Genomic DNA, 21,767 nt, shown 5'->3' on the forward strand with positions numbered 1-21,767 from the left:
TCACCTAAAACAAAATGAAATTAATAATTTACACTGTATTTGAAAACATTTTATGTGAGAGACAAGGATTCTACTATAAGGATCAAAAGAAAGCATGTTACTGCATGTGTAATTACAACCAACAAGGCATTGCAAATTGCAGTTGTTGTACTTAAACTATTTTAAATTATTTTCTTACGTCTTATCAACAACAAATTTTACGACTCTGAGAACCTGAATATTCATATACAGGTATTCGGACATTGCGCCTAGTAGATATAGTAATACTATAAAAAATAAATCACAAGTTTTTGTTTCAAATTTTAAATGAATATAGTTACTTGTAAGTTTTGTTATATCGGTTTCAGAAGAGTTGCAACATAAAAAAGCAGCCACAGTTATACCATACCTGTGCATACCGTACCATCGCCCTCGAAACCCTTGTTACATACGCACTGGTACGAGCCAGGTGTGTTGATACATGTGGCGTTTTGGGAACAAGGGTTGCTTTTACATTCGTTGACATCTTGGTCTGGATGGAAGAATTGGTAATTATAAGTAAAATGTTAGCTACCTGTGCGCATACTGTTGGAACCAAAAATATATCCAGAACAATTTTTTAGAAGCCATCTTGCCGCGATTTACAAAGCGCAAATTCCTATTGGGATTGTTTTACGAAGTTTTGTTTTAATCAGACATTATCTGTGAACATACTGATTACAGTGCGTTGTGTTCTTACCACAGGTAGCATTGTCATCTGCGAGTTCCCACCCAAGACGACAAGTGCAGATGATACCATAATCGCTTTCATTACAATAATTGCTGCAGCCGCCATTGTTGATTTTGCAAGTAGGAACTGTAATACAGAGATATATGATTCAACCTTGTTTGCCTATACAGCAGTTGAAGTTCAATCAAACTGTTCTGACCTTGAAGAATCTTTGAAAAAAAAACGGGAAGAGGGATTTCGTGCTTACCTTTATTTTAACAATTAGAGACTGTGACAATTAGCAAAACATCAGACCTGCTGCAAATCAAATTTTTCTGGCAAACTCGTTGCCACATACTTCCAGTTTGCAGCAATATTGCTTGAATATTGCTGTAAATTGCTGCAAGCTTTTCATTTTGCTAAGGGAATATATATACTTCATACAAGATAAGAACAACAATGCTTTTCCTATTTGCAAAGTCAGTAGCTCGATTGTCTGACATCATTCTGTGGAAACCGGTATGAACCACCGAGAATTATTAAACAATTCTCCCACTCTGTTTTTTACTTACTGCATATGTTGTTGTCTTTTCCTAAAATCAAATTCGCAGGGCACCTGCAGGTTACGTCACCTTGGCCATCATCCATACAAAAGTGACTGCAGCCGCCATTATTGTACAAGCAAGGTGTAACTAAAAATCAGAATCCAAATCTACGTAAAATACTTATTGATGACTTGCACTGGATCTTTGACAGGTTATAATTACTGCGATATTGCGAAGATAACTGAATTTTGTCAACATATCTGAAACTCTTTAACTAGACCAAGCACAGTTACAACATTGAGTTTCAAAAGCCAATGTAAACTCACCTCTGCTGTATTTCTGTACCTGGAAGCGCCAGCGATATTCTGATAACACAGGGGAGTTTCCAGTGATTTACAAGCAGGGTGGCAATTGAGGGAATTATTTAAGAAGACAGACAAAAAAGCATTTTCTCTGTGCAGGTCTAAACATCTTTCGAGGGATGTATTCCATTGCGTTGGGGCTAATTTTAGCTGCCGTGGCTTCACACTTACCACACGTTGCTCCGTCTTCAGCCAAAACAAGATGGTGTGGACAACTGCATATGGCATCAGTAGTCTCGTTGACCCTGCATATGTGACTGCAACCGCCATTGTTGATGTCACAAGCCGAAACTGAAAATAATCAATATTACATGCATTTTGTACACAGAGTATCTTTCATTACATGCTGAATGAAGTTTGATAAGTGATTTATCAGCATATTCTATCATGTTTAGTGGGTAGGCAAATAATTATGTATTTAAAATTTGACACCTGTTGGCTGGTGTTTTGGCCCTCGGACAAAAGCAGTAGCGCACGCGCTTGCATATTTAGAGCAATAATAACTCTTCCTTTGATATTCAAAATTCCGCAAGAAATACATTCTAAACAACACACGGAAATATATTATACTGCATTTCACCACTAAAACGGCTGTTATTGTAGTAAAACTAAGAACTATGCTTGTCAATAGGGCTTTCGGTGCCTTTCTTCCCGGTCGTCAAGGCATTCGTTGCCAAGGATTTTGGCGCAACACGCGGATTCTCGCGTGCATTCGAGACCAAAATAACTTGTGGCGGGATAAGATATAGCACAATCCTCAGACATAAGTTGCGAGTTTTTGTACAGTGTGTCGGATAACGAATAGCCCAGAACTGCACACGTTGTGGATATAAATGCATTCTGAGCAATAAGACGATTATATCGTATGAATCTTATTTTATTGTAATAAAGTATTGTTGTTGTCTGCTTTTCCCGCGGTTTAAAGTAGGTCATCAGAAAACCCCGCTCGATATGCTATGTCAGAGAGAGCTCCGTCAGTTTAAAATTTGACACCTGAAAAAACCAAGTGTTTAGAAAAAAACCTGGACTAACTTTGAATGCAGGAATGGGGTTGGACCATTGGTAAGTACGGGAAAATTTCCGTTTACGCCAGGAAAATCCAATTTTTGGCCAAAACGAAGAGTTATTATGACTTTTACTGATAGGCTATGACTTTCTAAAACACTGTTCATGGGATCCAAATTAGTATATATATATATATATATATATATATATATATATATATATAACTTACGACACGTTCTTCCATCAGCTGCCAAACTCTGACCAGTCGGACAGGTACACTGCGCTTTGCCATCTATTTCCTCACATCCACCAGTACACGTGCTGTTCATACAAGGATCGCTTGTGTTCGTGGCTTAAAGGGACGAAACAGAAGAAATGGAAGAGTCTAAAAAGATGGAAATATGAATAGGGGTTGCATGTCGTCTTAAATGTTTAAGTAGCAAAGTCAGCAAATAGTCAGAGGAGGATCTGTACACTCCTTACTGAACGATTGTCTTGGGATATATTCATTGTACAGACAAGACCATTCCCATAGATTTTTGTATCGATGTATCTCCCTGGGGAGTCTCCCTAAATTGCAATCAACTTAACCGGCTTAAATGTCTGTCACGCCTAGTAAAGCTGTAAGGGGTAATTATCTTTACCCTAGCTGATTCGGTAGGCGTGACAGACATTTAAGCCTCTTGAGCTGATAGCAATTTATCGTGAACCCCCAGGGAGTTAGGTTGATCCAGATGGATCAATCTAAGTATGGGAACCCAGTGTTGAAGTGTTGCGTTTTATCGGTATAAATAGAATACAAATTGTGGCTGCAAAATTGAGTCATTGCAGCCATCTGTACAGGCATCCATTTTGTACAATTACAACCTACCTCCACAGAAAGTTCGGGTACCAGTTAGCTGAAGTTGTGGTAATTTATACACAAAATATCCTCCAGGGCATTTTTTCACTTTTACAATGTCATATCTAAAAGTATAGCTTGATGGGCAGCAATTGTAAGAATAGGAGCCTGTTCTGGTACAAATCTTGCGCTCTACAATGTCATCTGGTATATCTGGATGCCCACCAGACAGCCACATCTGTTGGTAACTTCCACATCTGGAAGATGGCGGGCACTAGAAAAATAGTGTAAACACACTATCACAATAAAGTAAGTTTTTTTATCGTGCGCGCGTGTGCATACAAGCACGCACACGTGTGTCTGTGTATAAACAGTTTGGTTATTTATTTAAGGAGTGTCACTTGTTTCTTCTTTTCACTATTCATGTACCTGCCAAAGTAAATACCTTTAAAATTTACTTGTTTTACTTTTTTATAGTTTTTATCAAATGATAAGAGCTTTTTAAACCACGGGAATAAATTAATTAAAGACAAGTTTAAACGCCCAACTTCCACATACGTGAGAGTGTTCTAAGCATTTATTATGTCTTGATTTTGAGTTGTTAATGGACGCGTACTCGGCCTTTGGGTTTTTGTTTGATCAATTTTAACTTCGTTGCATGTTGAGCAGATTTCAAAGCATATGTCATTTTTGGTTAAACATATAATATTGTCTTTAATTGTTAATATTTTGGTCCGTTTTCAGTGTTAGAGATACACATGTTAGTGCTGATCATGTCCTACATTCGATTTTTAGTTGCTTGTTAATCTTTGACGAGTGTTTTTGTTTTGTTCCTTCAAATTTGGCACTTAACGGCAACTTTTGATTCTTATTATTGTCTCTGTGTTTCATTAATTTTTTAGAGTTGGAATACACTTTTTTCACTGAGTTGTAATGTTGCGATCCTTGATTGTTAACAAAGGCAAAAATCAACCAAACAACATAATTTAGAACAACGCACAACAAGAATAAAAGGGATGCAGAAGAAAATAAAAATAGGGCCTTGATTTTACTGCAACATTTCTCAGGTGACAGTACAGGAAAGTTGGTAACGAAAAGTTTGGAAGATTGTTGTATATATATCGAAAAATTTAACTGAATGAATATTGTAAGTGTGTAGTGCATTTTGGTATAGATATACATATATTTGGGGAAGCTTAGGCTCGTTGAGCAACCCCACCGCTTCCCAAACTGCCGTTCCATTTAATACGTACGGTGTCTGCCATTCTATTTCCTGCTTTCCCTTGGAATCTGTACCAGCCTTCCCAACTGACATATTCATCATTATGTTGCTGATTGTAAGTGGCTCGAACGTTTCGCCATTCCTGATCAAGTACTCTGTGTTTCAAGCAGGGATCCACTGGAACAATGTATTTAGGTATAAAGCGCGATTCAAACAGCCATAATTGAATAATGAGAAGTTTTACATCTCTGGTGTTAGACTAGGGTAGGGTAAATCTCAAATTTTTATGACGTGTGTTATGAAGTGAAATTTACTGCTGAACACAAACCTGACAACTACAACAATTACTGAGGTAGTTAAATTGACAATTTTCAAAATGACAGTCAAAACAGCCTAGGTGGAGTTTCATCAACAAAAATTAAAGGTACTACAGTGAGCCATGTTTCTTTTCTTGTTTGAAAGCTTGTAAATGTAGAATCCATTTATAATACTGCGATTGGTACATTTCAGAGTTAGTTCAGTTACCAGGTGAGGTGACAGAATACTGCCAAGCTAGACTGAAGAGCCAGAGCTTCGAATGAAGCACAGGATTTCTATGACATGTTGAACATTGTCATTACAAACATCAGTTAATCAAAATATTTGAAATTCACACAATCCTATCCAATACAGGTATATACATGTGTATATCGTTACACATGCTTTGACCCATATTGCCTCTAAGACACCTGCTCCTCTAGAATTTTCTATAAAAATATTACTTACCCTACCCTACTAAGACGGAGCAAAATGCTTCGTAACCACAGCAGTTAAAAAATCTCTATAACTTAATTCTTGGACCTCTAGTTACATTTTTGCTTTACGATTTAAATGACGTCAAAATCATTTACCGCATGTTTTTTGGTCCGTTGACAGCTCCGTGCCGTTGGGACAGGAACATACTTTGCTGCCTGGGATTGGTTGATTGCAGAAGTCACTGCATCCACCGTTATCATATAAACACGGATTTACTGTAAAAGCAAATATATATGTATATATTATGATTTGGAACATGATGACGCTCCCCGACTGGCCGAGAGCGGTCACACGCAGGTTGATATCAGATCACATTGAACTCCTAGCCGGTGGATGTTTAATTGGATTTTTTAAGAAAAAAAAACTCGACTATGAGCATAGAATCCAGGACCTCTCGGTTCCGAGTTCAGCCCGCAGACCACCAGGCGTTCACACCATTTAACAAATAAGAGCGAAAAAATTATTCAGCAAAACTGGACACTTATCTTATTCTTAAATGTTTCAAAGTACGTACGTACGGTGTATCTCTCTATCACTGTTATACTTTTAAAGAATACATAAAGTAATTGTTTTTGACTATCTTGGTCTGCCATGTTGGAACTTAGTATTTTTCACGGGCGTATGAATCAATGTTTCTAATGTCAACAAAAATGAGGCTGCGTTAAAGGGGTTTTACGAGATGCACCTTTATTTTACTGATACATTTGTGTAGGCCTACTCAACTTCAAGTATATTTTTCTCAGTGCCTGCTTAAGCCCCTATTTCACACAGACCACGAATCCCACGAATGGGCATGAATTGACAAATTTCACGATTCGTGGTTGAATCGTAATCAGTTCGTGAAGTTCTTAACAGATTCGTATCTATTCGTAGTCAGCTCTTGCACTTCTTGACCAACAGGAATTGGTGGCAAAAACTTTGATGCCCCTATTTCACACAGACCACGAATCCCACGAATCGCCAGGAATTGAAAATTTCAGGATTCGTGGTTGAATCGTAATCAGTTCGTGAAGTTCTTAGCAGATTCGTATATAATCGTAGTCAGTTATTGCAATTCTTGATCAATCGGGAATTCGTGGCAAAAATTTCAAAGTTTTGGCCACGAACTCCCGATTCCAAAAAATCGTAGTGAATTTCTGGACAATATTCGTGCGATTCCAACCGAATCCCACGAATATTCGTAACACTATCGCACCTGTATCGTAACTGAATCGTAGAGCGTGTCGAATTAGACCAGAAAATAAGCAAAATCTCACGATTCCAGCCGAATCCCACGAATATTCGTAACACTATCGTACCTGTATCGTAACTGAATCGTGTTCGTGTCGAATTAGACCAAAAAATTGGCAAAATCTCACGAATCCTCCCGAATCCTGAAATTTGTCAATTCCTGGCGATTCGTGGGATTCGTGGTCTGTGTGAAATAGGGGCCTTACGAAGGTTTGCGAATTACATTCAAAGAAAATGCAGTCTTGCCATGTTTCGTGTAAAGCATTTGAGTGTTTCTTATAACCAAATCGTCTTACTTATCATGAGGCCTTTTAATATTACAAAAATAGCAAAGGACTAAAAGACGTCACGATTTTTTTGTTTTTCAACTTTTAAATGCCGGGTGAGGCCGCGAAAGTAGCCGTAAGCTATTTATTGCGTTATTTAAAATAAATATCCGAGACATTTTCTGAGACGTTATACAGCATACTTGCTTCTTGACAAGTTGCAAACTTTATTTTTTATTAAAATATACAAGATAGATTGGAGAATGTGAGATAGTGCTGAGAGCGACAGTAACGAAGGTTTGAATTTAAGTTCGTTTATGTGTTTTTGTCAGAACAAATGAATCTACTAATTATTTCTTCGGTGATTAAAGTTGCTTGACTGATTTGAATAAAATCCCAATTCTTCTGCTCGCATGCTTTTGATAAGTAAAAAAAGTTAGATGGACTTACCCGGTATATATATATTGAGAATCAGCGAAATCAAGTAGTCGAATTACTTGAGATCATTTTAATCATTTAATATTTGGGAACATCTGAGGTTGACGGAGGGGTTTCTCGCAATTTCCATCTCTTCCAAAAAGAGACACACACACACGCGCGCACACACACACACACTTCATTTAATCTACTTTAATAATCGGATGTATCTCAGGAACAAATTACTTAGTGGCCAATTTAAATTTTCTTTATCATTAAATACCTGTATATGATGTATTTGATAACAATAAACTATTGATACATTTCTGTAAATGACGAAACCAAGGCAATTTGTGTTTTTTGATAAAGAAATAATTATTTGGGCATGTTTTCTGAAGGATATGCTACGGTCAAGCCATTCTGATGATGATACCCTTTCAGCACCATATGGTGCAGGATTTTCGACATGTTTTAACGTTTATATACCAATGTACTTTCGAAGTGTACTTATCTCACTAGAATATATTTATGTATGAAATATTAACAAATCTTGTCTGATTAAACTTCATTCGACTTTTTCGACTTTCTTCTCAAGCTACTAGTTTTCTTTTTTAAGAAAAAAGAGAATAGATTTTGTATTTAAAATCTACAGTTAAATCCTGACTTGTTATAGAGTGCCTACATTGAAGAGAAAAATCAACGAAGTTTACATTATTTTTTTGGTAAAACCATTCGATTTGTACAGGAAATTTTCTTTAAAGTGCTAACATGAGTGAAGAGCTTTTGACATACTTTATATGTCATGTTTTTAGATACTTAATTTAATAATAAGGCTTTTTTGTGACTTGCAGTAGAAACCAAAGTGAAAAACATGAATTTGCCACAGTTCGTATATTTCGTTGAATTTTTCAATCAACCCGGAAGGGGGGTCCCCAAAAATGTAAAAAAAAAAAAAAAAACAGGCTGTTCCCATTTTTGCGAGTGTTAAATATTGGGAGCGTTATAAACCCCAAATATGGCAAAGTGATTATTTTTGGGCCCGTTAAATTCACATACCTTGTCATTATGCCATGATTTGAACATAGAGGCTGGGAATTTTCCCTATCACTGTGGTGATCCTTTTTCGTTACACTGATCGTAACTATTATGAACAAAGCAGAAGAAAGATAGAAAAGAGCTTATAATTATTACGGCAAAAGAGGCCTCATTGCTGGTTAACAAATTTGACAAGGACAAGAAGTTATTTTTATAACTGCACGGCGCCTTACGAACAATTGGTTCATTAACGGTGTTCAATATTTATTTTTTAGAATTTATGTAAACAAAACCTATAAGCATGAATTATGGAGATGGGTTGAAACGATGGGTAATTGGTGTGAGGGCCTGCAACATTTAAGATCTGTCCAATCTTGTGAAGATCGGTCGACATTCTATCGGTGCAACTCTTGTACAGTCCTCTATAGTCTACTATCGGTACAACCGTTTTCCAATTATCAAGTGCTTGTTGAAACGTTATTTATCGCCCAGCAAACGGTATGCGACTGCTGACCAACGATTTCCATGTGGCATTTTAGTTGGTTGCGGATACAACATTGGTCAAAAAGGTTGTCCCACCTTCATTATCACGTGCTTTTATTTATAAATGATCACATCACAGGTGAAAATTGTTATAAATAGTGATTTTCATTCCAGATATCATAACTAACATGATTAATGATACAGAAAATACAAACTAGCGGTGAAGATATCAATGTTTAATACGATTTATTCACATTTATTACATGTACCCCCTCAAATCCGACGTTTCGCTGTGATTTTTCACAGAGGTAAAGCAATATCCATTAAATTGAAATGGCAACACCAAATATCACCAAATTTACACACATTAAGCATTAGGGTGTGCTCTTTAAAGACGCCTTGTCTTATAGCGTTGGTATTTAGAACGTACTGCAATTACCTTCCGTAGGTTGCACGGCCTGCCTTCAACAAGGGTAACAATTCTGTTTTATGAGATATTGTCCCATTCTTTCTAAAGAGCCGGGTTATTAAGAGTTTGGTTTTCCTTTGCATTGCAACTTTCAGTTTATTCCACAGATGTTTAGTAAGGTTAATAACAGGGCTAATAGGTGGTTGCTCCATCCTCTGAACATTGGGTTTCTGCAACAAATCACTCAGCAGACGATCGTTGTGAGCAAGTGCATTTCCACTATGACGCCTGCAGTATCCCTGAAGTCACCTCTTACAAATGGAGCGAGATATTTGTTGATAAATTTTCAGTGAGTTGGCCCAATAATCCAGAGGATAACCAAACCCCAAATAGTCCAGACCATTTCGTCAAGCTTTTAGGAAACATGGGGCAATATCCCACAAAACAGAATTGTTACCCTTGTTGAAGGCAGTGGCGCAGTCTACAGGAGATAATTACAGTACGCGGTAAACACTCACACTAATAGCCAGTGACCTTTAACGAGCACACCCTAATGTTAAATGTGTGTAAATTTGGTGACATTTGGTGGTGCCATTTCAATTTAATGGGCATTTCTATACTTCCGTGGAAATGACAGTGATTGAGGGGGTACATGTCATAAATGTGAATAAATGGTATTAAATATGGATATCTTTACCCCTAGTTTGTATTTTCTGTACCACTAATCATGTTAGTTATGGTATATGGAATGAAAATCATCATTCATACTAGCAATTAACTCCTGTGATGTGATCATTTATAAATAAAAGCACATGAAACTGGGGGTGGGACAACCTTTTTGACCAATGTTGTATATGTACCATACAGCAACCTTGATGCAAACGGGTTTCAACTGGTTGCCTATCAAATTATGTCAAGACCTTATATTCAGCTTGCAAACTGATCACAAGCGTCCGGTAAATTATGTGGTTGCTAAAAAGTTGCCAAAAAGTAGCAAGCGCAGTGTGGCGCTGGTACTAGAAGAAATCAAGATGTTTCCATATTTGCGATGGAATGGTAAGGACGTGCATGGCTAATTTATTACTTTACGTACCGCACTTATCACTTGCACCATCAGCTGGGCATGTGCACTGCGCACTTCCATTCTTGACGTCACATCCAAGGATGCAATGGGCATCATTGCAGGTCTCACTTTTCTCCCTAACTGGAATGATCCAGGAAAAGAACAACTTAACACTGTGCTGTTCAAAGACGAAGTTAAATTATATGTAACTATGGGCATTGGCACACAAAAGTGACTACACATCGCACACGTCGCACAGCTATTATACAAAGATAAGAATCAGGATGAATGACTAAATCAGCGTGCTGATTTTCGATATCTGCTCGTCAAATGATTTCCTCATTTGTTCTTTGATGAATTGGCAGGACTGTATCTTACGTTAAACTTAAATACATTGCGGTATTAGTTTCTAGAGATAATCATAAATACCTCCACAAAAAGCTCTGCTCCCAATGGACTGTAGATTTGGAAAACTGTAAACATAGTAGCCACCAGGACATTTCCGCACATACACATATTCTTCCTCAACTAATCCGCTGTACTGATTTTGTGTCGCGCAGCACTTTTCCTTATGATAAGTGCAGAGACGTCTCTTTACAACCCCTTCTGTTTCTTCCGGATGGCCCCCAGAAATGTGCATCGCGTACCCGCCACTGCACCCATATGAACGGCACTGAAACGCATAAACAGAAAGTGTAATTTTAATTAAATTTTGATTGTCAGGCAAAAGAAAGTTGAAGCTTAAGTCTTATGTTTCATGAATCTAAACAGTATAGCAGTTAAATTTTAATACTCTGCGTTATCTGGAGTCTATTAATTATATTTGTCTAATTTCAAAAATCATTTGGGATTAATCATATCTTTCAAGTGCATAGGTATTTCATTTACACTAAAAATATATTTTGGTGTAGAAAAGGATTTTCTTTTTGCACATTGTTAAATATGTTATTCTCTTCTCATTTTCAAGTGAGCGACTATAAAGAAAATACATCCGAGATAACAAGAAAGCATCGGCATGGCATTGGTCTTATGTCAATTAGGCCACATAATTTATGTTGAATGATGTTCATGTGAAGGACTGCAGCTTATAAGCGAAACATCCATAAGACTCGTGAAGTAATGCTTATCAATTTCTAAGAATTGTTGTTGTAAAGTGCGTAGGGAACTTTCTCTTCTAATTAATAACGTTATCAGGCCTACCCAACTACCAGACTCGACACCGAATGATCCAGAATTCACCAATAAATCGGACCACACTACCCGTTTTCAAGGTGTGTATCAGATCGCATTACACAGTATCAGACGCGACACCGCTCTTGCCTAGTACGCGATGTGATAGTGACAGGTGATGGGTTGAAAAGCATTGCATCACCACTCAAAATTTGTTCAGGGTATGATACTGTGTAATGCGATCTGATACACACCTTGAAAACGGGTAGTGTGGTCTGATCTACCGGTGAATTCTGGATCATTCGGTGCCGAGTCTGGTAGTTGGGTAGGCCTGGTTATGGGTGACAATGAATCTTTTTAGCACCAAGATATATGTAGGTATCATGCACTAAACACTGACACTATTTTTACCACTTTTATGACCTACAGCGTTGCTTTCTAGTGTCAAAATCGTATTTGAAAATGGCATTTGTTTCTGCTTGCTAGAATCTTTTTTTTAGACGGGCTTCCAGACTACATATGTAGCATGTATGGGCGCGAGGGCCATCCCCCTATTCCCCTCCCCCAACATAGAAAAATGTAGTTTCTTGGCACTAGAACCTCTCTTGAATCATTTAATTACTAAGTTTACCATACAATGAAGACGAAGCATCCAAGGGTCGTGACTCCCCCCCCCCCCTCCCGACCCGCTAATCCTGACCGTGGAAGCTGATCGCTGGTCTTTTAAAAAACGACAGAGAGAGACAACAGTTTTTGCAGTGAAGAATGCCAGGTCGCCGAAGACTTCGGCGAAGACAGGGGCGGATCCAGAGATATTTTCTTACAGTCTTCCAAATTATCTCTGTTGATCCATCCTCCATTTTTGAACGTCCTCCGACAGAAAAATTAAATACCCGTCAATGCAAACTTCAAAATCTGACCGTCTTCCGGAAGACCCAGAAGACGGCCTAAATCCGCCCCCGGCCAAAGTCACAGATTGCCGATTCTCTCGGTTCCCGCGCACGGCCATAACACTGCACTGCCGGTCGTCTTCCACCTCTTTTCCGGCTGTGTAATGAGTTACAATTATCGTGTTTGAGAAACGAAACTGTGAACTAGACACGAAGACAGTAACTCCGGCATCCCCTTTGACCGTTGACGTGTGGTTGAGACCAAGAGCTCATTCCCTGGGGACTGTTGACATCACTTGCATATATACCACCCAGCGACCATAGGCAAATGGCACTAACGACAAAAGCATGCTTGTTGTCCAAGTTGTTCAAGCCGAATGTTAAAGAAATTAAAGGTTAAAATTTGATGGCTTTGTGTTAACACGGATATGTGACGAAAGCAGGGAGCGTCTGGTTCTTGTAGGAGTTAAACAAAATGCGTGTTCGCATGAAGCGGTCGTAGAAAGGTGGCATCACGGTGTTAACATAGCTTCCAGACAATGATTATTAATAAGCAGTTTAGTTGAACGATCGAAGATACGACACAAATACAAAAAGCGACCTACCTCTTCCACCATTTTGTTCCCTGCCTTGCCCATAAACCTATACCAGCCATGCCATACACGGTTTGTATCGCTAAATTTGTATGAAGTGGAGGTATAACCTCGCCATTCCTCATCCAGTATGTTGTAGTTATCACATGGGTCATCTGAAAACGGTATATATTATATACGCCAATATATATTTTGCTAATTCCCTACCTTTCTAATATGTAACATAATATGGCACCGTATATCATGTAAAGATTTCATATTTTGACAATTAAAGAAGAGGTGGATAGAGATTGTACTGTCTCATTGTAACGAAATAATGGTAAATTAATTGTTCTGGCCACAGATATCTATTATTCGGTCGCTTAAGTACCCAAAATAGCATATTCGGGATGCGTTCGCAATTGTATCTTTTTAAAAATGTAATAAGTTACGTCAAGCAAACATTTATCGAGCCGCCAGTAATTTATCGATTTATCATTTTGTTTAATCATACAGAAAACAACTTGACGAGCTGATTCTCCTTTCAATTGCCACGTAGGGCTGAAAATGACTATATATATATATATATATATATATATATATATATATATATATATATATATATATATATATACGAGAATGCGATGTTAACATGAAAAATATCAGACTTGAAAATAAGCAGTTTTCACAACCCTTAACTTTAAGAATTTCACTGAATTCTGACGCAAGTGCCCCTAGTGTCATTGGTCATTTTGGCCTCTTATAGCCCAACACAGAACCTTATTTGTAGCTGTGGTCACAGCTGTTTAAATGATACAGGCGTTAGATACCGTTCTTGTAGGAGAAGATTAAAATACCGAGCACTTTCTAGAGCAAAATAAACGTAGAGGCGAACGACAAGTATTTTATTTAATTGTTTTGACAATTAATTTTGTTTGAATTGCCATAATGAAAAAGGTAAATACCCTGAGTGCTGAATACTTGCTGCATGGAATATGAAATACATGTTGGTTTGAACAAAATTGACGAACACTGATTTAATTGTTAAGAAGATTTTACCAGCTTTAAGAGAACAGCGCGGGGATATTCTTAGTGAGAAAATTAAGTTTTCGTTGTAAACGTTTTTTTAAATGCACGGTAAGCATTATTCATTCTTATTAAAAGATTAACTACTTATGCAATCTGCCTTTTGTCCCCTACGACCTTTTAAAGATAAAATAAGACTATAATAGAGCCCTTAATACCAAAACTTTTGTAATATTTAACAATCGTGGCGTAAGCTACTCGTTACAATCTGCAACAAGTTTTTCGTGCGAAACCGTTTCAAGCAATCGTTCATTCCTGTTAAATTTGAGTTTTGGATACTAAATTTATTTTTTTCTGTAAAAAGTAATCATATCTTTCCATATTTAGATAAAAATGATATATTTATCAAGCACTTTGCTTATCCGTCTAGCTATCTAACAACCCAGCTCTCTTGTTGTAATCATTAGTAGTCCTTTCGTCGAAAAGTCAACGCATATTAATATGGTCCCATATATTTACCTCCAACATGTGCATATAAGAATAACTAATTCATATACAAAACAAAATTTTTGCAGCAGGAGGACAACTTACCTACTGATGACGAATATGCAGAGCCAATAATGAGTAATATGCAGACACATAAATTCATGTTCATTCAGGGTTCTCTTAGACAGTAATGTCTTTTGGAACGACCACATCTGCTTTTGTAGACTCATTCTCCTGGCGCAACGTATTTGTGAACGTAAAAGCTAGCCAATGGTAACGTTTTGCCATATCAGTTAGACCTGATGCTAAAATCTCACGGATAAATGTTACCTTAACTTGTTAGTCAGTGTGAAGTAACTCAGTCTTTTCACCCACAGCGCGGTAACCAAATCTGTGTTTCAAATATAACGAAGAGACAATGAGCGTCGGTTGGCGGATCTTAGTTTTTGTTCTTCTTGCTATCGTTGCGTGTGCTGAAATCGGTGAGTCAATGTCGTGCTATACATTTAACACACACACACACACACACACACACATACACACATTCACTAAAAGACGAAATTTGGAAATTTGAAATTTAATCATATCAATATTTTTTTATAATAGGATTTAAATGTAAAACCATTTTAAATGATGAGGTCATGCAGACGGTGCCACAATTGTAAAATGAAAAAATTATATCGGTGTTAAGGGCACAATTAACGCTCTATTTTTTAGTTTAATGGTTTGGACGCCGGCACGAAAAATAACTTAAGTAGTTTTAATCCGTTATACGAATGAATAATGCCTACCGAGTATTGCACAATATATAACAAGCATTTATCAAAGTATCTGTGTTAATATAGAATTTGAGTAAACGAACATAGCTTTCAAAAGCATTAAACAGATGTTTCTCATAATAACCGTTATAAATTTGATGTATTGTGTGTTATCAGAATTTAACTATATGATGAATAAAGGCTACTTACAGAAAATTTTAATTTTATGATTCGAGTAAAACATTTATTTCAGACCCAACGACTGTTTGTAAAAACATCTAATGTATTTTTAGACCCAAAAATGTTTTTTTTTTTTTTGCTTCCAAGGCCTGTCACGAAATATTATCTGAAAATAGTTATTATCTGCCAATGATGTTATGTATTGGTTTCGTTTGTATGTTAGTCTAATTTTGAAAAAAGTTGTGTACAGTTTTTAATAATTAGAATATCTATTAAATTTTAATCGTGATACGTCTGTAAATTAATGGTTAATATTTTGTTAACCATATGTCTGTTTCACTGATTGTGAGCATGCATGACTATAGTTGTGGATGGATTTTGATGAAATCTCCAGGATAGGTCTGAATTGTGATGATTTGTTAATGGTAATTGAGATAATTAATGAGCTTATTATTAATAAATTCATGAGTAATTATGAGTTGAATTGATATTCCAATAGGTAGTTACTGTTGTTGCACCTCGGTACATAGTTCTTACTAAATGCCTGAAATTTAAGAAAACTGAAAAAATGGAAGAAAAAAAAACATACTAACATTTGTGGTCATGAAGTACACAATAAAAACCTTTTTCAGAGGACCCGTGCAAAGACAACATAGAAATAACAGATAAATGGAGAATATCAACCTATACTGGAACATTTTATCATTGCGATGTATATGCTTGGTGGACTGGTTGGTTCCGTATCGCAGGAGCTGCTGGCAACAAAGTTGCAGATAAGGTAATACATTCTTTCTCGTTCCCTTATCAATAATGTGATTATTCAAATTCCAATCTTGGACAAATTTAGCCATTGAACAATTTTAAGGACGGTACGGGTCGAGTGGCGGTATTTTCCGTCAGAACACACCATCTGGATCGACCTAACTCCCTGGGGGTTCACGCTAAATTGCTGTCAGCCGAGCGGGCACGAAAGTTAATAACCCCCTTACAGCTTTTAGTAGGCGGGATAGACATTTAAGCCGGCTTAGCTGACAGCAATCTAGTGAGACTCCCCACGGTGATAGGCCGATCTAAAATCTGTGGGAATGCAGTCTAAAATTACTAAAATGCACCAGTTGCCGAAACGACTCATTCTTTGTACCCGCGCTGATGTAAGTATGGGTAATTAATTAACTCCTGAGCAATTGCAATGGTTATTCGACTTTCAATCAGGTTTCATTGAGACAAAGATGACGTTATTCGATAAACCGTCACTTATTGTTCTAATAGCATTTAAGTCAATCCAATCAAAGTTGACGCTGCCATCCTGAAAGATGTAACCTTCGATCATACTTCTTCAGGTATATTCACCGGTATATCGGACCACACTACCCGTTTTCAAGGTGTGAGTCAGTACGCATTTCACAGTATCATACCCCGAACAAATTTTGAGTGGTGATGCAATACTTTTCAACCCCGCTGAGAATCGTCACTATCACATCACGTACTAGGCAAGAGCGGTGTCTCGTCTCATACTGTAAAAAGCGTACTGATACACTTCTTGAAAACGGGTAGTGTGGTCCGATCTACCGGTGAATTCAGGATCATTCGGTGCCGAGTCTGGTAGTTGGGTAGGCCTGTTCTTACATTTTCTTTCGTGTAAGTAATTGTGAGATTTTTTGCCTAATGCATCTATTATAACCCAACGCTTTTGTTAAGGGTACTATGTACGATGAGTGTCATTTTATCATTGTTGTTTTTCTTTTTATATCGATATATATTATCATCATGCACACAGAATATATATAAAATGAAAAAAATCACTTTATTTGCAATATATATGTTCAATAGGAATAGTTAAAGTGATGCGAGCTCTGTATTCCTTCAGTGTCCGGAGTATAAACATTGTGGTACGCACTATCCAATGTGGATCCTTGGCGGTCATCCCAAAGAAGAAGATGGTATTGTGAGACGACCACTCTGTACTCGTTTGACTGATAGCAAATGCTGCGCGAATCCATCTGAACTTTCAAGCTTCAAAAACGATTTTATTTGGATTAAGAAATGTCCCGGTGGATACTTCGTATACAAGACATCGCACCTTACGAATGGTTACTGCCACAGATCTCTTTGTACAGGTATATTAATATGTTAGTGTTGAAAGAAATTGGCAATTACTACTTCCTGATCTTATTTCTCCAGTTATGAATGAAAAATGAATGTTAGAATTCTTGTACGTGTACTTCTCAGTGAGTTTTACCCATCATTTGTGGACAAAAGCCCAAAAGCCCAATATTTTTCTAAAAATAAAACCGCACCTTTTCATTTCTACCCATGTCTACAAATGCCAGTTACAAACTTGCCCTCGCCAATGGAAAATGCTGGTAAACCACCGATCTGCTAAGCATTAATTTGTTTACTTTGACCTATGATATTATCAGTTCCCATTGGCGACGTCTTATTTTTGCTATATTCTGTTTTTTGGGGGGTGAAAAGGGGGAGATGGGTGTACCACCAAAGCTTATAATATTAGGGGGCACGTCGTCCAATGTACCCCCTGGATCTGCCCTTGATTTGCTTTGTATTTGCAGACATAGACAAAAGCGACCCCTGCTTGAACAGTACCTGCACCAGTGGATGCACACATAGCAACGGGAAATTCAAATGTGTCTGCCCAAAGGATCTAGTGCTAGTTGGAAATGACTGCGGTAAGGCATTCAGAGACACTCATACATGTATAATGGTCTGTGCCTATATAAATAAAGTTTATAACGATTTCACACAAATTTTATCACAACCCAAAGAAGGACATTTACATGATAAAACCTAACCTTAGACAATTTGTCTTTTTGGGCTTTTTCAGTCACACCATGCTCCATAGAAAACGGAGGTTGTAGCCACAAGTGCTCAATTATCAAAGGGAATATTTCTTGCTCGTGTCCGACATACCTCATGTTGGGGAATGACAGCATGACTTGCGGTATGCTTGAATCATTTTAATGACCTTTGAAAAAGAAACTGATAAAATTCCCAAAATGGAAAGTGGCGGATAAATGAGCATAATTCTATGTTTTGTTTACATAAAAATACAAAAATAAATAAATAAATAAATAAATAAATAAATAAATAAATAAATAAAAACACAATAATTCAATATAGTAATTTATTTAATAACAGTAAGTAATTCCATTTTTGACATTTTCAGTGAGTAGGTGTCAAATAGAAAATGGAGGATGCAGTGATTTTTGTCACGAAAATCGCAGCGGCGACGTCATCTGCAGCTGCCCAGCAAACATGGTGGTTGGATCCGACCAGAAAACATGCAGTAAGTGGTACATGTATATCCGGGATGGTGATTTTAAAAAGATATGATTTCCAAATAAACATGTCATTGCAGCTAGCAAATACAATATGAAACCTATGCAGATCATTCCTTTATATTTTGGAATTTAATAAATTGGGAAACTGATACTAAATTAAAGTAGCATTCTCAATAACCAAACTCATTTACCAAGGGCATCATGAATTTGTAATAGGATTGGTAAAAGTGGTAAGTCATACTGGTACTAGTACATGATGAAAACATTGAATAATATTCCAGCTACATGTAGCCAGTCGTTTATCAGATATAGTTTACATGTACTAGTATCGTGTTCCTTCATTTATTCATCAAGAAACGTCTTGTGCCATCAACAACGGAGGGTGCAGCCATATTTGTAACGATACTGACCACGGGGCAGTGTGCGACTGTCCACCAGGCCTGAAGTTTGGCTCAAACAACAAACTATGTGGTGAGAAAATGAAAATTTTGTATAGCCAGTATTTGCATATATCATCTATAATCATCAATTCAAAATAATACTGCAGAATGATAATAGTAGAATGAGAATTATACTAACAGCAGGGCTATCAGCCTGCGTGTTTTGTTATTAAGATAAATGCCACCCACAGCTTAATTAAATGTGTCAACCAAGCAAGCTGGCATTTAACATGTAAATAAGCCTAATAAGTTTGTCAGTGAATATTTTGCTACACTGAGATTGGACTTGGATCTTGGAGGATTTAGAATCTTCCTGAATTGGTACAGCGTCTGCAACATGGAGATTGATTTGTGAAGATCTACTGGGATCTTCATTTACAAGAAAGATATTCTTAGAAAAACTAACACATTCTGTTTATATCTTCACAATTATGAACTATTGATAAAAAAGTGATATTTTCAGATGTGGACATCAACGAATGCAAAACTGTTCCTAATTTGTGTTCATCAAACGCTGACTGCATCAATACTTTTGGGTCTTACAAATGTGAATGTAAGCCAGGATTCTATGGTGATGGTCAACAGTGTGTAGGTATGTGAAATTGAGTGAAAAAAGCAAAGCCTCGGAAAAAAAAGACCCACGACAAAGTCTAAACGCTTCGGCCAATCCTTTTCCATACACTTGTTGCAACAGGTTAAGGGTAGATAAATTATAGATGTAGCTCTCAAGGTAAATTAATAGGAACAAGGGCCCCCGTTTCAACCTTTCCGCAAAGGGCACATACCAAAATTCCCTTTTTTTTATAGAATTCAATGTTGAATTTTTATACAAAGTGAAAATGCAAAAGCTGCACTTAACCGTTTACATGGCTTAAACATTGTGAAAACAAATCTAGATTTAGAAACGAATATGTACAATTTTTACTTTGAAATAGTAGAGTGCGCTAAGTTAAGAGTTAATTGTTTTGTAACTCGCATCCCTTTGTTGTTCTTAATTGTAACTGGTACAAATATCGACTGTATATCATGACAAAGTAGGGCACAGTTTGTGTCTGGGTATATGTCAGATTAATATTATGTTTAATCTATTTTCCAGTGGAAAAATGGAGCGACCCAACTGCGAAAAGGTATATATATGATTTATTATTATGATTATTGCACAGTGCCAAAGGAATAAAGCTTACTATTTTTGCTGCAAGGCACTCGACGAAATCACAAAAATGCGAAAAAGAATTAAATGAAATTTACTGTGAGGTTATAAAGTTTTAGTGAGCTATCGGCACCCCTGCAGCCTTTCAACGCTTTTTGGATGTTCCTTGTAAGAAAGACTCTCAACTTGAAACCTGTAATCAATTACCGTTGTACGAAATTTTGTTGCACAATTACGGTTGGCGGTGGGAAGTAGTCAAGGTGCCCTGAGAGTTATCAATATGACCGTGAAGAAACCTGAAAGACATGGGGAGCGGAGCCTAAGGGCATGCCCTGAATGATCTCAGGATTAACTTTCTGTATGGACTTGATAAGGTTCTTAGAACGAAATGAACTTTCGAGCTAAAAGTATGTCTTAGAATAGGAATCGTGGTGTGATACGAATTAATATCTTTCAACAGGTGTCTTTGCCGCGTTCGTGCTGAGATCAGCAAGACGTCCCCAGGGCCAATCCTCTATGAATTACCGACGCTTATCTACGGGTCCGGTAATGTGTGGGTAGAAGAGGTCAATGGGTCTTCTCCCGTGCCCGTCACCAAAAGGTATCCTGGCTTCTATTCAACCCGTAGGCGGCGCCAGCTGACCATTCCCGACTTGTACACGTGTTTGAAGGTACTGCGTGAGTGCCCGGCCGACTGTGAGAGGTTGTCCAAACTTACCTTGGGCGACGCTGGTCTAGGAAAGAAGTTTTCTGTTCAAAACTCAGCTGGTGTGGACACAAAGAAAACCCTAGGACAAATTTCGTGCGAAAGATTTGGTTATGACTTCGCACCACCAGGCAAGCGAGTGGTCACGTTTTACAAGCCGCCTAGTGAATGTGGCACTGAACTGTCCACTCACGCATTTGACCAGCATCTTTGCTGTACAAGTTATTATCTGTCTGGAATCGGTTCCTATAATTTGTATAACGCAAAATGCACGAAGGGCATAACCCTAGCCGATATCTTTGGCTAGAAGCAATCTGTGGCAGAAGCAACATACTAGAATATCGTAAACTCTTTCATTAATGAGTTCTGACTCAGTTTATAATTGGCAGTGAATGACACATGGAATTGTTTTTAAATAACACGAATCATACAAGATTGACATTTGTCTTATTTGGAACTTTAGTGTCAAAAATTAAAATCAGTCACTGTGCGCGCCAGGTTTTTATGTATAATGAATCACCCATGTTATAATTGTAAACTCAGAAAAATTCTGAATAAATTGACGATGATTTTATTTTCAGCAATAAAAAGTATTATGCGTCCAAATATCTCTGTATCATAAATGCAAGGTTCACCACTGTATTACAGTATTATTCAAATATGATACAGGTAAACTTTGTTTGTAGCTTTACCGATAAATCAATATGCACAATCATTGTCACATATGAT

The 21,767-nt window shown here is 37.3% G+C and overlaps 2 protein-coding genes across 2 annotated transcripts; one reads left to right on the plus strand and one right to left on the minus strand.

Annotated features, from left to right (window-relative positions):
• Positions 1 to 1,555: 1,555 nt before the first annotated feature.
• On the minus strand, positions 1,556 to 14,867 carry LOC147762841 (uncharacterized). Its single transcript, XM_087007891.1, has 10 exons — positions 14,611 to 14,867; positions 13,027 to 13,169; positions 10,791 to 11,034; positions 10,392 to 10,502; positions 5,554 to 5,673; positions 4,695 to 4,840; positions 3,472 to 3,715; positions 2,830 to 2,952; positions 1,767 to 1,886; positions 1,556 to 1,578 (listed from the first exon to the last, which is right to left on the minus strand). Exons 1-10 carry the CDS (start codon positions 14,672 to 14,674, stop codon positions 1,556 to 1,558), a joined length of 1,338 nt encoding a protein of 445 aa, XP_086864017.1. The 5' UTR covers positions 14,675 to 14,867.
• Positions 14,852 to 21,614, plus strand: LOC147762842 (uncharacterized). The gene is made up of 10 exons (XM_087009504.1): positions 14,852 to 14,987; positions 16,076 to 16,221; positions 17,311 to 17,560; positions 18,014 to 18,130; positions 18,286 to 18,402; positions 18,628 to 18,747; positions 19,097 to 19,213; positions 19,646 to 19,774; positions 20,279 to 20,309; positions 20,793 to 21,614. The coding sequence occupies exons 1-10, from the start codon at positions 14,924 to 14,926 to the stop codon at positions 21,343 to 21,345; spliced, it is 1,644 nt and encodes a 547-aa protein (XP_086865630.1). The 5' UTR covers positions 14,852 to 14,923; the 3' UTR covers positions 21,346 to 21,614.
• The last annotated feature ends 153 nt before the right edge of the window (positions 21,615 to 21,767 follow it).

This window comes from Lingula anatina, chromosome 3 (assembly GCF_051362555.1).
Source record: "Lingula anatina isolate TDL-2025a chromosome 3, LinAna3.0, whole genome shotgun sequence".
NCBI classification, from domain to species: Eukaryota; Metazoa; Brachiopoda; class Lingulata; order Lingulida; family Lingulidae; genus Lingula; species Lingula anatina.

Excerpts from the sequence above, each read along its gene's own strand:
- LOC147762841 (XM_087007891.1), bottom strand. The coding sequence starts at position 14,674 with ATGAACATGAATTTATGTGTCTGCATATTACTCATTATTGGCTCTGCA. Across the intron at positions 11,035-13,026 it reads GGAACAAAATGGTGGAAGAG|TGCCGTTCATATGGGTGCAG; the intron begins GTAGGTCGCTTT and ends TATGCGTTTCAG. Across the intron at positions 3,716-4,694 it reads GAAATAGAATGGCAGACACC|TGCCCGCCATCTTCCAGATG; the intron begins GTACGTATTAAA and ends CTATTTTTCTAG.
- LOC147762842 (XM_087009504.1), top strand. The coding sequence starts at position 14,924 with ATGAGCGTCGGTTGGCGGATCTTAGTTTTTGTTCTTCTTGCTATCGTT. Across the intron at positions 14,988-16,075 it reads CGTTGCGTGTGCTGAAATCG|AGGACCCGTGCAAAGACAAC; the intron begins GTGAGTCAATGT and ends AACCTTTTTCAG. Across the intron at positions 19,214-19,645 it reads CTCAAACAACAAACTATGTG|ATGTGGACATCAACGAATGC; the intron begins GTGAGAAAATGA and ends TGATATTTTCAG.